Source organism: Aptenodytes patagonicus, chromosome 1 (assembly GCF_965638725.1).
Source record: "Aptenodytes patagonicus chromosome 1, bAptPat1.pri.cur, whole genome shotgun sequence".
Taxonomy (NCBI): Eukaryota; Metazoa; Chordata; class Aves; order Sphenisciformes; family Spheniscidae; genus Aptenodytes; species Aptenodytes patagonicus.
The window spans coordinates 168,380,638-168,397,015 of record NC_134949.1 but is presented as its reverse complement, the minus strand read 5'-3'; the positions used below and the strand labels follow the sequence as shown (position 1 = coordinate 168,397,015).

Genomic DNA, 16,378 nt, shown 5'->3' with positions numbered 1-16,378 from the left:
GTATAATTTATTATTTTTCAACTTGATTTTCTATTCTACTTCCCATTTTTCTAATTCTTGTTACTAATATGTTCAGTCTGCTGGACCAAGATTCACCCAAGATCTTCGTATAATGTACAAAAACCAGTCGTATAACCAAAAAAAGAGATATTTCAGGATCAATCAGTGACGCAAACAGTGCTTGCATGCAAGATTAGATAAGATTATCATGCTTTCCCAGCTTCAAAGTTTGTATTAGGTGAATCACTTCACCTAGAAAGTTTTAAAATTAGAATATATATAGCACATGATTTAGGCAAATGCAAAAATAAATGTAGAAAATATGTTTTGTCAAAAAGCAAGCAAAATCAAGTCAGAATACTAACAGTTTACTGAATCAATGTTAATTTGAATTGCATACCTGAACATAATGCCGGAGAACATAAATAATTTCCTCCTTTTGAGCCTTCTCAGATAAAATCTTGTGGAATTTGACAAAACCTTTCGTACCCATTTCTGCATAAAGAACAACCACTGGGCCATCCTCTTTGAGAGTTGGGAATTTATGATCTCCCTTAAAAAGATATGGCCTGGGTCTGGTTTTAAAAACAAATAATTGTGATATTATATATTCAGAATAGAAATTAAAACAGTGACAGTTTTTCTACTTCATAATTGAAAAAACTAGCAATGGCTTATATGCTAAAGATATACAAGCCATGTTAAAATCATCACAAATTAATCATGATTGCTCACAAACTTAGAACACAAAATTTTCAAATTAAAGTCTAAGAAACTGATAAATCAGCATCAACTATAAATGATTTTAATATATTTTATCAAATCACAACACAAAGAGCAAATGAAAAGCATAGCACTGAGATTTTGTGCAACAATCAGTTACAGCTTGACGCTTTAATTTAAATGATGCATTACATCTATTAGAGATGTACAGAGCAATCAGTGAGTAACAGAGTAGCGGAGGGATATTCAGTGAAGTTTGAGAAAGCTGCTAACACGCATGGAAACTAACTGGGGTTATACTTCTTAAACACCATCAAGCTCTGTTAATTTAGCTAATTTTGCAAATTTTGACTGCCTACGTACCCTCCTCATTGAAAGCCATGACTAGAAAAGTTACACTTTCTATACCTGCAATAATTTCTTAGATGACTGCAAACATCTTTTGAATAAAACTTGGGAAAGATGGAAAAGTAACAGAGGATATGACTGAGTAATATACTCAAGGTGATAATTACTGATGAGTACGCTTGTTTTTCAAAGTTGCCTTTGCGTAGTCACACTTGAAAGACCAGTAAACTCCCTCCAAACCTCTCCAAGACAAGTTCAGAAACTCTAATCCAACACACACTACAGAAATGTGTGTAGCAGCTGCTCATTGAAAAGTCATACTGGAAAGGTGTGAGCAGAACTCCACATTCCACAGTTTCTGTGATGCAAAGTTTAGGAATATCTTCAATATAAAATCACAGAATAATTTACACTGCAAAGGACCTTTGGAGGTCATCTGCTCCAATCCCTCACTCAAAGCAGAGCCAATTTCTATCAGGTTACTCAGGGCCTTAACATCAACATCCTGTGTAAGCTTGGTAGGTATGCAATCAAAGACCACATTCGTAAGGCAGAGACAAAAGGAGGGGCCTGGTTTGAGAATTAACTTGGGTGCATGCAGCCATGTGTCACAGAAATATCAGGCAAGCTTTCCCACTGTCATCACAGGACAAGGCAGACAAAGTAGGTGTCATCAGAGAGTCTGAAACAACTCCTGCATGAGTAAGATCTGTTCAAGAACAGATACAGATTTGCCCCAGTGAAAGCATACATCTGGGATGTGACTTGTGCAACTTCCTTCTCATATCCAGAGAGACAAGAACTGCCACAGTCATTTATAGAGAGTTGAAAACCTAAATCAAGGGAGCTTCTCTTTTCTTAACTAGTCACCTAGGTATAGCAGAAGAATAACTCCTGTTCTCAAAAGGTGGGTACCAAGTGCTGCCATAACTTTCTTGAACACTGACAGTCTCAAAGGAAGTATTTTATACTATAATGAACACGCTTCACTAAAAAATTAAGTGCTACAGTGAAATAACACTGCATAGGGCTACCATAATGACCTTGGATTAGAGAATTAAAGCGTTCAGCCCTTGTAAATCCAAGATAAGCCTCCATTCTCTGTTTCTCTTCAACACTGAATAGTAGTGAGAAGCAATTGATTCTCTTGCTCTTAGAGCTGAAAGCTAATTAATTTCCTGCCATAGGAGATTCTCATGAGAAGGCTGCCTGAAAGGGAAGGAACAGCAGTTGGGCAGACAAAAAAAAGATAAAAAACCCAAACAAACATGGATGTGGAGTTCAGCACTCGCTAATCAGTTACTAGGGTAGTACAGGCAACTATATCCTTGCCTAGATAGTTGCCAAGACAGGATGCAGAAGGAATGTGATGGACAGAAGACAGCAGACATACGTACTGACAAACCTTCTAAAGCACTGATTGTTTTGAGCAAAATGTGACTCCCATCAATGCTTCCGTTCTTGGCAGCAACAGCTCCAGAAATCTTAGTGTTGTGTTTTGGACGGTTAGCAAGATAAGCAATCCCAACCATTTAACCACTGAAGATCTTCCTTTGACACATCCAGAGCCCTTGAGCAGCCCATTGCACCTCCACACAAAATACTTTCAATTAGAGCCACGCAGTCCATTGCAACATGGCTGAAAGTGCAACAGACCAAATCACAGTAGCTGCTGCATAAAGGACTGGATGAAGCAAAACCTTTATCTTGACAGGCAGACTATTTGGGCTCTCCTGAGTCCAAAGTGCCTGAGACTTCCTGGATCTCAGATTGAGCTGATGGATCTGCACAAAATAATGCTGCAGCCTCTTCTTTCTCTTCCAGTGAGATTTGAAACTATCATCCCTAAAAATAGAACATTTCTAGTGTCCTCATTCAATATGGGAACTTTAGGACACAACTGAAAGCCTAACTTAAGTAGGCCTGGCTTAAATGAAGGCCAGGACAGACAGAAGACAGAAAAAGAAAATGAAACACAAAGGAAAAATAGTTTGAAATAAAAAAGGAATCAATAAAACAAAAAGATCTCTTTTCATAAAACCAACAGAGAAAAAGAATGACTGGTATAGAGGAACCAACAGTGAGATGGCACACTGTCCCATGTATCATTTGTTCACCATATAGAAAAGAAAGATCAGGAGCACAGCCCCATCTATTATCACCTAGGCTAAACATCTCCAGCACGAGCGAAAAGCATCTGCTACCCAGAGTACAACTAGAAGTAATAGTGGAAACAATTACCTGAAGGTGAGCGTGTTTTTCTCAAAGTCTATCTCCAGGAATTCTAAATATTTTAGTGATGCAACTGCCTTTGGGGAGGGGAGACGGAGAGCAAATTTATCAAGATTTTGTCCCTGCAGCTCTGAAGGTTGTAATGTGACTGGTGCACACAAAACTACCCAAAACAGAAGAACAATTTAATAGAAAGAACTTCAGTTTTGTTGTGAGTTCTTAATGATTTCTAGAAGTCTAACTCTTTCAATTCTGAATACTTCAGGATTCTATTGTTTAGTATCGTGATTTTCCAGAACCTTGTAAATTTGGGGACAGTATCTCCAGAAAGGAGAATGTGCTGAATCCAGTTAACTGCTTTAGAAGAACAGTATATTCAGACATTGTGATAAAATGTTAAGGTCTCATAATGCCTTAATGTATGACCAGAAGAACTCAACATCATTTTAAAAGCCAAAATATAGTACAAATAATTTATGTAAGAAAGTAAGAGACATTTGTTGGGCAGAATGTAATAGTTAAAAATGGGACATTGCAAACTAGACAGTGAAGTGTTTTTGCAAAAACCTTGGCTATTGAATAAGTAAAAGACAATGATTTAGTAGGTTGTAATTGTATCAATGGACTTAGAAAATACCATAAATCACACATGTAGAACACAAAATTGTTTTCAGAAGCAACCATCCCCAAAGAGACAAATTTATAGGTTTTCAGGGTCTTTTTTTCCAATTTATATTTGATAGAAACCAACATCCAAGAAATATGCCCTACTAAATCATCTTTCAGCTCTACATATCTCCATGAAGTGCTTGAGGGTATGGACACTAATGTATATTATGGTGACCTTGACCATTGCAGGAAAAAAAAAACAAACAAAAAAGTTACATACAGGTCTTGAAAAAATACAAATTAATTATTTTTTTCATAGAGATTAAACATTTTCCTTTCATTATGTTGTTATTATTTGTTATTTTGATAGGTTCTACATATTTTACTTCACGGCCCAAATTCATTCTGGACTGATGCTAGTTTCCACAGGACAAAGCCTGCAGAAAGGCTTGATAGGTGCAAAGTCTAGCACAAGGTGAAGAAAGGTTATGCCAGCTGAGGTAGACTCCTCTTCCACTCCTGTGCCAAGCCCTTACAATCCAGAAAACCTCAAATGCAGTGGCACTGACTACGTAGAAAGGTCTGTCAGCAGAAGTACTGTCTCAGATGCATTAAATGGTAAGTTTGTCTTGAAAGTACACTGTAACTTAAACTTGACTATCCCACACCAAAAAAAAAGGGAAGAAATACAAAATTATCCATGTGGTTAGAGGAGTAAAGCTCTATGATTTTATTTTAAAACCCTACTTTGATTCATAATTGATGAATTCTCATAACAGTAAGTGTTTAAAATATTTCAAAACCAAAAGTAACTCTTAAAATAACGTATACTTTAAATGGGTATGTCTTTAAACATCCAGTAAACAGGGATTTATGAGCTTGGCATTATCAGGTAAGTAGAAAATAAAATTTGAAAATACTACACGTATATATGCAATAATACACTTTCCTCTTTAGTAATCTATTTCTCCTCTTAAAACAGATCATTACATTTACCTCTTAGTAGCCTTCTTCAGCAGCTTTTTTATTTCATTAGTCTTACAGGTGTGCTTCTCATGGATAACCACAAATGCACTGCAGCCTTCTGGTGGAGGTTCATCAGCTGCAATCTAATATTTCAACAATTATACTCAACCAGAATGCTTTGATTGCACTTCAACTTAAACTCACATCCCTTTGATTAAAATAACTCAACAGCTGCCATTGAGTTGTGTTTCTAATTAAGCCCATTCAAAATTGGATACATGTGAAAAAAGTAATGGAAAATATTAGAAGATTAAGACCTCATAACCTTTGTGAGATGTAGTCTATCAAATGCAGTCATACGCCAGAAAATGCAAGTCTGTTTATGTTCTGTAAAGACAGGGCTGAGAAATCTCCTCTACAAGCTGAAATCACAGCCTGTACTCTGAGATATTTTTAAGTTTAGTCGCTATCAGCTATCATGTTAAGGTACAAAGATTTGACTCCTAACCAATAAATCCCAAACAATTAACGTCAATTTTTGGTTCTCTCTTCTTCCCACCCCCTGCCTTTTTTTTTTTTTTTTTTAAACTCTATTCAGCTATTCCCATGTAAAGTGGGAATCATATGACTGCATGTCAATAACTCTGGATTCACAAGCTGAAAGATAAAAATGGAAAGATATGAGTCTGAGATGATGATATTCCTCCAGGGAACACTTTGAAAAAAACCTAACTTTATTACAGCTTATTACCTTTCAGAAACATGGATTTCTCACTTTACCTTGAAGGTGGCATTGCTAAAAGGAGGAGGAGCAGTTTTAGGCTACAAGCACAGTGAATTTATGTCCTCTCACTTTTTCATTAACAAAGCAGGTATTTGGCTATTCTATCTTTCAACTTTTCAAATACTAAAATAATGAGAGAGATGAGAAGTCTACTAAATAACAAATATAAATGACTTGAAACTACAGGAAATTTCTGAATTCCCATAGGATTATTTAAAGCAATGCAAAAAAACCCCACAACCTGAGCTTCAAAAATGAACAATTTCAAAAATTCTACCCTGAAAATAATGCTATCCATACAATTAAACATGAATATTTGTTCAACATAACCAGCTTCTAAAGCATCGCCTTTATAAATGGATCATGTTTGATTCCAAATAATGTCGGCATATATTTTACTGAACTGTAATAACGAACATTCTTTACTCTGCAGCCAAAATACCACACAAAATCATGTACCAAATATGTCAGATAATATAGTCACCTGCTGAAACATCTGAACAGTTGGAGAATATGCCCGTATGGAGAGTGCAAACTTCAATAGATTGATTTGCAAGTTGGATAAAAATTGTCCTGCTTTCTTCAAGATTAAATTGTAATAGGAATGCTCTGAATCTGTTGAAGGAAGGAAAAAAAAAAAAGGCAAACTTTTAGTATTTAGCCATAAATGATGTGGCATATCTACCTGTGCTACATAATAGGCAAATATTATGTTAGCGCTGCTTGGCAGTTCAAAAGTCTTGAATTTTGTCCGCTGATAACTGTTTCCTTTACTACCAATTCTGAAGGCCTAATGCAACATAAACACAACAAAAGTGAGCACAATCGCACTAGTTAATATCTAAACCATTTTCAGCAATATAAAAATCCACTCAAGATAATAATGTCTCTCTGCAGACCCATACGGAAAGTCTTGGAGAGAGCTTATTGATTTATTTCTATTTGTCATGCTTATGTTAGCCTTTTAACACAAATTTTGAAGGTTACTTACTTTCAGCCAGCATTATTTTACAAATTATGTCCTCACATTTAGTCTTGGAACACTCCAACCATGCAACTTACGTAAATAAAAATCTTCTAAAGGTGACATTCTTTGGGCTACTCTCACATATTCTATTTCTTCCTTAAAGATACATGATAAACAAGAGTATGAGAATGGATGCAACATCTGAAGTGGCTTCCCCCCCTCCCTGCATATCTCGCCTTCTCAAGGCCAAAATTAGGACTTCTCAAGGACAAAATTAGTAAGAAGGAAGGTGGATGGTGTCTGGCAATGACAGAAGTGATAATAAAGAACATTGGTTGGAAATAATTAACCCTCATTTCTTCTTCTAGAGATATATTCACATGAATATTCTCATGCTGTCCTTGGACTGTGAGGCAAAGAAGCCTAATTAGAAAGAAGCTGTAATATTGTTTTATCAAGTTGTGAAAAAGACCTGCATCTGTTTAAGGAATAAACATTGTACTATGTGATATTCTTGAACACAAACAAGTCAGAGTCAGAGAACCAAAGCTGTGACCATACCAAGCATTGTGCACCATCCCTGTTCCAGAGGTTGCTCTTCCACAGGAGGAACAGCTGAAACACACGTGAAGCAGTCCAGAATTGCCAATTTATGGCCCAAAACCCCCCAAAATCTATGTAGTCAGCATGTATTTTACTTACATAGAATCATAGAATCATTAAGGTTGGAAAAGACCTCTAAGATCATTGAGTCCAACCATCAACCCAACACCACCATGCTCACTAAACTACATTGATAGATACTACCTGGAAACTGCAGTGATTCAAGATTTTTTCACGTGTAATTCAAATACTCTCCTACAAAGGTGAAAATTTGCAGCAATGGGAAAGTGAGTTGCAGGAAGGAACCATTCTAGCTGTCCAGCTTGAATTTATCCGTGTTCTTAGGTCAACACCTTATTTTAAAAGGTGCTCTCGCTGTGAAAGTGGAATGATCATCCCAGTGGGAAACCCCTTTAGGAGTCCAAAGCGGCACCAAATTTTTTTTACACTGTGTGAAAATCATCTCATGTGATTTAACCTGCCAGATTTTATCTGCCTCAGCTGCAGTAGATCTCAGAAGTACTTGTATCAAATGATGAGTGCAGCAATCAAAAATGCCACTCCCTCACCATGGCCTAGGTTCCAGCAAAACATTAGACCACATACAATAGCCCTGCAGGCCATAGTTTTGGAAATATCCATTAACTGCTCCCAGCAGTTCTGTATACAATTTTCATAATTAAGCACTTCCTATCCTCTCACTTTCCTCTTTACAACCCCTAACCTTCTTTTGTTCTTAAAGCCTCTAGGATCTCCTTTCTGCCTTTTCCTGAGTTTGCTGTAATTCACTAGAAAAAAAATATCTAAGATTACAAAAGGGTATGACCTGCCAGAAAGCTGCCTTCCCATAAATTATATATGATCATTACTGTATAACATTAAATTCAATGGACGAAAAACCCATCTCTTCTATGTTTTCTAAACCTACACATAGCCCTGGCAGAACTCAAATGAGATAAATTTGGCTTCACGTGTTCCAAGTAGCGAATGTAAGAAATTTGGAAATGGCAAATACTTCCAAATTGAAACGTCTTTCCAATAACTATACTTTCAAATTTTCTTCAAATTACCTCCACAAAAATAAAAATTCGATCTGAAATTTCTGCCTCCCCACTCATCCCCAAATAACATCCTATTGAACACAATGAAGAGTTATTAAATATACAATTCTAAAGATACCGCCTCAATAAAATATTTTTACCACAAGTCTTTAAATTCTTTGGCTTACAAATTCCAGCTGTGCTTTCACTGCTGTATATAAAACAACTGACGTTTTTGCTCTGGAAGATGATTAAGACAATGATGATTTTAATGAGTAAAGTAAAAAGAAAAGAAGATAAATTTGTTCTGTGCCTTCAAAAATGATTGTATAACATATTGACAAGGTTACATTTATCAAATCATGCATCTACTCCTACTACTTCAACTTATATTAACACTACTGTCTTAATTCAGACTACAAGTGTACTTTAAACTTCAGCAAGATAAATTAATCCACATCAAATGCTATATGATCCACCTAATGCAAAAACATTTTTTAAAGTTTATTACATACAGAACTATGGTTTCAGTTTTGCAAATTATTTTCACATAGTATTTGCTTCTTGAAACTTGATAACTACTTGCCCTCCAGGCACATTTTAACACTGCACTCCATGCTGAAGAGTAGAAGTCATAATAAATTTCTGAGGCTGTTACAGGGAACCATGGAGAAAGAGTTGTTTCTGGTCATAAAATGCTTCGTGATAGCATATTACTGCTAAATTCATTAACAAAGTTGATGTAAAAATAAGTAAATGAGGAAACATTAATAGCATACAGCTCCAGATTTCAGATATCTGAACACATGTGTATGAGCTACATATCTGTAAACTTCCATTCTAGCCAAGAGAGATATAGCCTAGCAGCCAACAAAACCTGAAAAGCTATTTAGCTCACTCTAAAGATGCCTAAATTTGTCAGCTGAACAGCTTTCTCAACTCCTGTAGCCAAATTGATTAGATTGACTACAACAAGAACTGAACAGCTAGCTAAGTAGACTCATACTTAAACATCGACATTTACTATCCACGATCTACAGCAGTCTCTCACATCACAGGTAGACTAAAAATAATTAAAGGGAGACGACCAGGACAGTCACAAAAAGAAAGTAAAGGTCTATATCACAGCTCCTGTGATCCCATGCACACACATCACAAAATTAATCTGAATGTACGCTGGTGGCCTGCAGAAGAATTCAAAGTACTGAGGCACAGGAGGTAGGGAGAGTAAACATAAGGGACATAATTAGTCAGAAGAGCACAGGGTGCTGGGATCATTCTTTTGAGGGATGGGAGTATAGGGATTGTTCCAGCTGCATAGATGTGTATATCTGTATCTGTAGATCAGCTAGGGAATTAGAGATCCCAGGTAACGGTAGTTCAAGCAATCACTGGCCAGTCAAATCCCTATGACAGTCGAGCAAGATGCCAGTAGAGAGGGAATATTTTATTGCATGATTACTATAGAAGTGCCATGCTTGTGAAACTGATTCCTCTTGAATCTTTAAGGTTGATATGTATGTAAAAAATACTTATCTAATTTAGTTGTGAATAATGTAGTCTTCTAGATTACAACAAATAATTTGCATGATTGTTGTTTATATGTAATATACTGTTATATTTTTTTCAGAGAAAACAGTTTCCCTATTAATACGTTTGTGTGGGTTGGGGGTTTTTTTTAATATATATTTAAGAGGCTGCTGAAAATTCAATATATAAACCAAATCACTTGGGAAGACAGTAAACACAAGTTATAATTAGTCAGCAGGGAACCGGCTACTTATCTTCACTCTGTGTTCCTAAATTAACCTTCTGAGATATAAAAGCAGCAGCAAGTTTAAAATGCAATCTTCAGTGTTTAGTAACTGTGCTGTTTTTAATATGAAAATTTTGCAGCTTTGATTTCTTTATAACATACATGCAGCCCAAAATAACATCATCTGCATTTCCAAATCTTCCACAAGCCTGGCAGCAAGTATGTTGCATATTAAGTAGACATACACAATGTTGTCCGTGCTACCTGAAGACCTCACTCTAATACAGTGTATCCCATCATCAACTTTTTGATGTTTTTCATAGTGTATAATCTCAATGATGCCCAAGCTGATTTGAGTTCATATTAAAGAACCATGTTAAAACAACCAAATACATCACCAGACTAAATGCTTTACCAAATTCCATATACATTGTCCCTACTAAATCCATTAAATTGTTACATATATCATAGCTAAACAGCCCATTAGTAGACCTAATTTGCTAAGGCTCAATATTATAAATGAGCAAGTTAACAACAGATGTTGATTTGATTATTCTAAATTTAAAATAACAAGTTTTGAGAACTGGTAAGAAACAGATTGGAAATCATCCAAAGGATGATAGAAAAGAAAAAAGAAGGAGAGAGGAGAGAGGAGAGAGGAGAGAGGAGAGAGGAGAGAGGAGAGAGGAGAGAGGAGAGAGGAGAGAGGAGAGAGGAGAGAGGAGAGAGGAGAGAGGAGAGAGGAGAGAGGAGAGAGGAGAGAGGAGAGAGGAGAGAGGAGAGCCACCATATTTGATTTTTTTAAGTTGCCTTTTATTTTTAATACTTCATGACTTCTGAAATACTCAACAGTAGGTTGGGATACGAATCTATCATCCAATTCCCCTATAAACCCAGTTTTTCAGCTTCAAATCTAGTAATTCTTTACCGTCTATGAAAACGTTTCTATTTAAAAGTAACAATGCTTTTATTTCCCAGTTATCCATCCTATCTACTCTTGGTATCATCCAGAGCAGAACTGAAAAGTCAATTGCCCCAAACAATCCTTTTTAAGCCAGATCCTTTAATTTGCTCAAGTAGTTATTCAGCCTTAATGCATCATGAACATCCCTCTATGTCAATGTGTCTGGACGTGCAACAGCTAAGACGGAACCCATTCCACACCATCCAGAGAACCAACTTCTCTTCAGAGGTATACTATTACACACCTTGCAGTAACTGTGCCACTCCACTATTTCAGTATCAGTATTCTTCACTCTAGCTGACCATTTTATTGTAGACGTCTAATGCAGACTTCCCTACTGAAAGGGGCTTAACTATTGCTGGATACATATGATGCTCATAATATTGCTATTTCACACTTAGTATGTTGACTTCAGTAAGATGCTCTTAAGTTGGAAGAATTAATATTGATGTGATTTTGTCATTAAATAACCACTTTCTTTTCCTCTAAAACTGAATCCTTTCTCCTCATCCTGTTCATCAAGAGCATTGGTTTGCTTGTATAATACTATCCTAACTATGAATCAACTTTTAGGAAAACCACTTGGTGCCAAAACTTTGAATTTTCCTGCATTATAAACATAGGAGTTTGTTGGCCATAGTGATAAATAAACGTATACACATCAGTTGCTTAATACACTTAATTAAAGTAATATTTTAGTACATTCTCAAGGTTCCCCACTACCGGCATCTAATACTTTATTGGCAAGACAGACCACGCGGATCATCCTACTGGTAATTTATTTATTCTCAATCACACAGAGTTTATCCAGGTGAAGTCAGTAAAGTATGCAGCTAACAGCAAATTTCAACGGACATCTGTGTCACTAGTAGTAAATGTCACTAAAGCTTCAAATTCCTTGGAAAGTTGGTCCAAGCAAGCAGACAAGAGATGGCTGATAAAAAACCCCAACACATCACCTAATACATCAGTCTTGTCTCTAGGCAGTATCAGCTGCATCTAAACCACTCACAGAGCAACAAGAATAATTCAAGTCAAAAGTGGCTTCTGGAGGTCACCTCATCCAAACTTCTACTTAGAGGAGATCTAATTTCAATGCTAGATTAGGCTGCTCGGGGCCTCGTGCAGTAGTTTTGGCTATCTCCAAGAACAGAGATTCCACAGCCTCCGGGGGCAGCCTGTTCCAATGTTTACCCAACCCCATAGCAGAAACATTTCCCTAGTATCTAACCAAAATTTCCATATTTCAACCTGTGCCCATTGCTTTTTTTCATACTACTGTGTACCTTCATGAAGTGTCTGGCTCCATCTTCTCTATACCTTTCTATTAGGAAGTTGAGGTTACGAGGTCTCTCCTTACCCTTCTCTTCTTCAGGTTGAATAAAACCCAGTTCTCTCAGCCTTTCCTCAGAAATCTGCTCCAGTTCCCCAGCCACTGCGGTGATCCTCTCCCAGACTTGCTCCAGTATGTCCATGTTTTTCGTGCAATGGGGAGCCCCAAACTAGGCCCAGTGCTCCAGAGGTGGGCTCACAAGTGCCACATACAGTGGAATAATCAGTTTTGTTGACCTGCTGGCTACGCTCTTGCTAATGCAGCCCAGCATATAGTTGGTCTTCACAGGCATAAGAATTTAATGCAACTCACCATTGACAAGAATCCCTAGGTCTGTTTCTCAAAAGCCACTTTCTGGTCAGCCAGCGCCCAGGTTGCACTGTTGCTGAGATTATTCCAGCCCATGTGCAGGAGTCTGTAAAGCGCCTTTGCTGAACTTCCCAATGTTTCTGTTGGACCGTCCCTCCAGCCTGCCAAGGCCCCTCTAATGGCAGCCCTACCCTCCAGCTTCTCAATTTCTCCTTCCAGTTTTGTGTCATTCACAACCTTGTGGAGGGTGTAACCCATGCCACTCTCCTGTGCATCGACAAAGACCTTAAACAGCATTACTCAACAGTATTTGCTTCAACAAATGCTACTAGCAGCTGACCAGGGGTCAAATTCTGCACCTACTTCCATTTTCCATGTCCTCATGCCCTTACACAGAATGGCTCTGAGCAGCATTCACCAGCTGGACCTACTGTTCTCAGCGATTCTCTCTGGTTTTGTTTATGCTTCTGACCTCAGACCATCCCTAGTTTTCATCAGCTTACAGTAATTTTTTTTTTTTTTACCTCTCCAGTTGATATCCCACAACTATAATCACAGTTCTTTGTACACCTTCTGCTTCTACTATATCCTTTCTAAAGAAATGAAAAGGAAAATACAGGGAGACAATAAAGTAGAACATCATGCTTTACTCAACACAAAAGCGCATCATGGAATCATAAGCAGCAAAATGTTGTTTACCATACAGGTCCCCATTCCTTTCCTAGTCGTTTTTTAAGTCCCTCAGCTGCTTTGGGCATTGCTGAGCACTCGGATAACATTCTCACTGACCTATCCACATGGACACCACAATCTTTTTGACTTGCATTCAGACAGTCACAATTGTTGAAGCGTGCTGTTTCTTAAGTTGTCCCTCCCACATCAGCATTTTTCACATAACAAGGATTCACTTCTGTCATCTCACTGCCATTTCCTGCATGCTCTTTCTACGATTTGTTAGCTTTTGACTATTAATGTAACATTCAATTTACCTGAAGTCTCTTCTAGTGGTAGTGTTAGGTCCTCACACTCATGCCTCAAGAGCTGTACTATTCTGAAGTAAAGAGCAAAATGAAACAGCCATACCTTGTTTTGAAGCTTTTTTCACCTTGTTCATCTATTGACCTACCAAGTAGGTCAAATATTGACCAACCTGTTGTAAAGCCTGGTGGGTTCCAAATTTTTCATTACTGTGGTCATTTCTAGTAAACTGCTCTCCAAGGTATCTTCTGGGGTGACTCACTTTTATGCTTTATTTGCTGGATTTTATGCTTGCTTTGTTCTTCCCTCCAAACTTCTACTTACTATTCTTCTGTCTAATCATGCAAGGTTTTTTTAATCCTATTTTGACAGTGATAAACATTTATTCTAAAACACCAGTATTGCTGCCAGAAAATAGTCTCTATGCCATCTACAAGTATTAAACCTTTTTTGGTCATTCTTTTCAGTTTCTCCTTTAGCTAGCATTCTCATTTTAGTTATTTGTGGGATTCTCTCCCCTACAAACATCCACCTTACACAAAACATGAAGTCTGAATATCCTATAAGCTCTTGCTGAGTCACGTAAGAAGGCAGGTATCTTTAATCTTACACTTCTGTTCTATATTGTAACAACAGTTCAGTCCATCTCATCTTCCTTGCTTTTAGAACTCCCTTACAGGGAGAGCTCCCAGGGGAAAATATTCTACAACCTTCTGAAAGAAAACTACCAAGTAAGCAATAGTGGAAGAGTTAGGCTTTACCTACTCTATCTGTGTTAGCTTGATGTTTAAAAGTTAAATACAGTGCAAGATAATATATTAAAACTAGCATGCTGTTTAACTTACCTCCTTGCTTATAAACTGTTAATTCTCGTACAGTTTCCAAGAACTGCCAAAACTTCTCATTACCATCTTCTGCAATAAATTCACTGTTTAAAAATAAAAATGAATTGTCCATAGGTTGTCTTTGTCCCAAGATGTACCACAGTAAAAATCTTCAGTTGTTTAAAATAATACCCAGCAACAACCAAGTATTAAGTATTCAATGACCATCTAACATCTCTAGCATAAAACACTGAACAGCAGTATGTTTTGGTTAAAAGAAATTTTGAACAAAATACTACCAATCCGAACTCAACAATCAGAGCTGTAAAGCAAGCAGACTATTCTCTGATACAGAAATAAACATAATTTTTCACTTTATTTTTCCACAGGTATTCCAATATACAGTTATAAATAAAATCAATTCAGCACACAAACTTTATTTAATAGTGTCTAAATATACAAATAAGAACACACGCTCTGTCAGCTTATAGTTTTTAATTAAATTACAGGCTTTTATCGATGACAGTGTCTACTTTGCTATGCAGGGGAGGTCCCCAATCTCTGGAACACTTTCAAAGATGGGTTAATCCTTACAAAGCATAAAAGGTAAGGTTTGCTTTATTCCAAACACCATTCTTCCATTTACTGGTAACACTTTTTAGTTTTCTGTTTTTTCTTAAGGGGACATCAGTTGCTTTTTTCCCCCCCTTGTGTCTGCCAAAAAGATCTACTTGCTAGCATGAGCATATTGTTTTCCAATCTTTACTTTAGAAGTTTGCCACTCCTTTGATTACAGAAGCTTGCAATTCTCCCTTTCATGGGAGTTCTCCAAACAGCAGCAAATAAGTTTAAAAACAAAACAAAAAAAACCCAGATTTTAAACCAAACTGGCAGGGGAGCCACAAACACGTAATACTGGAACACATTTTCACTCCTATTTTGAAATTATGATTACAAGTTAAGGATACCTTTTTAAAAAAAGACATGTTTTACTACTACAGCTTCACATCTTCACTAATACCTTTATATGTAATTGTTTCATTCATGACTGAAAGTAAACTAATTGGGGTGAGATGAAGAGAGACTGTAACTCAGTGGAAGGTAGGGATTGTGTAGACTGGCTCACTGCACCTCCTCGACCTAACCCGCAAAAACATCCGAGTAGGTTAAATACAAAGCAATTTAAACAGCACACTTAAAACGTGGGAAAGCCTGTCAGCGCTATCCGTAACATTTTCCGAAGGGAGAAAACAGTTAAGCCTTATACCAAAGAAGTACTTTAACACACTCTCTGACAGAGGAAAAGGCGCAGCCACCCCCTTCCGACAGCCCACCTTCCCTCTTAGCCCGCGCAGCGGAGAGAAGGGGCCCCTCCCACCTCCTGCCCCCTCAGGGAGGCGCCCCCGCCCCCCAGGAGACAGCCAGGGGAGGCATCGCCGCTGCTCCCCTTCCCCGGCCTAACGGCCCCGCGGGGCAGCTGAGGAAGGCAGCAGGGGGAGGAGGAGGCTGCACGCACCTCGCCTCCAGCAGCAGCGGGGTCGCCGGCCACTTCGCCGCCAGCCGGGCCGTCACAGCCTGGGAGGAGGCTGGAGCCCTGCCGCAAGGGCACGGCTGGGCACACAGGAGGGCAAGGAGGAGGGCCGGCAGCAGCGGCCAGCCCGCCATGAGGAGGAAGGGGCGGTGAGGGGCGCTCAGAGCAGCCGCCGCCCCGCGCGGCTCCCGCGGCCCCCTCAGCCTCGGCGTGCGCACCTCCGCCCCGCCCACGCTGCCTCCGCCTTGCTCCCACTGGCTGCGCTGCGCCCTTGCTATTAGGTCATTGGTCAGCCCAGAGACCAATCAGGGGCTGACGGCAAATAAATAGCGGGGCTGTCCGGGCTCGCGCGGTGACACGCGGCGCTGGGGGTGGAGCGCGGGCCGCTCGGTGTCGGCTAAGGGGCCGGAA

The 16,378-nt window shown here is 38.5% G+C and overlaps 1 protein-coding gene across 1 annotated transcript in view; it reads right to left on the bottom strand.

Moving 5' to 3' along the window:
- Window positions 1–16,116, bottom strand: part of UGGT2 (UDP-glucose glycoprotein glucosyltransferase 2) — a 99,702-nt gene extending 83,586 nt beyond the window's left edge. The window contains exons 1-5 of the mRNA XM_076362103.1: window positions 15,953–16,116; window positions 14,458–14,540; window positions 6,147–6,277; window positions 4,909–5,021; window positions 401–575 (exon numbers count right to left, since the gene is read on the bottom strand). Of these exons, the coding sequence (XP_076218218.1) occupies window positions 401–575; window positions 4,909–5,021; window positions 6,147–6,277; window positions 14,458–14,540; window positions 15,953–16,101 (651 nt within the window). The 5' untranslated portion in view covers window positions 16,102–16,116. The remainder of the gene's footprint in view (window positions 1–400; window positions 576–4,908; window positions 5,022–6,146; window positions 6,278–14,457; window positions 14,541–15,952) is intronic.
- Window positions 16,117–16,378: the final 262 nt, after the last annotated feature.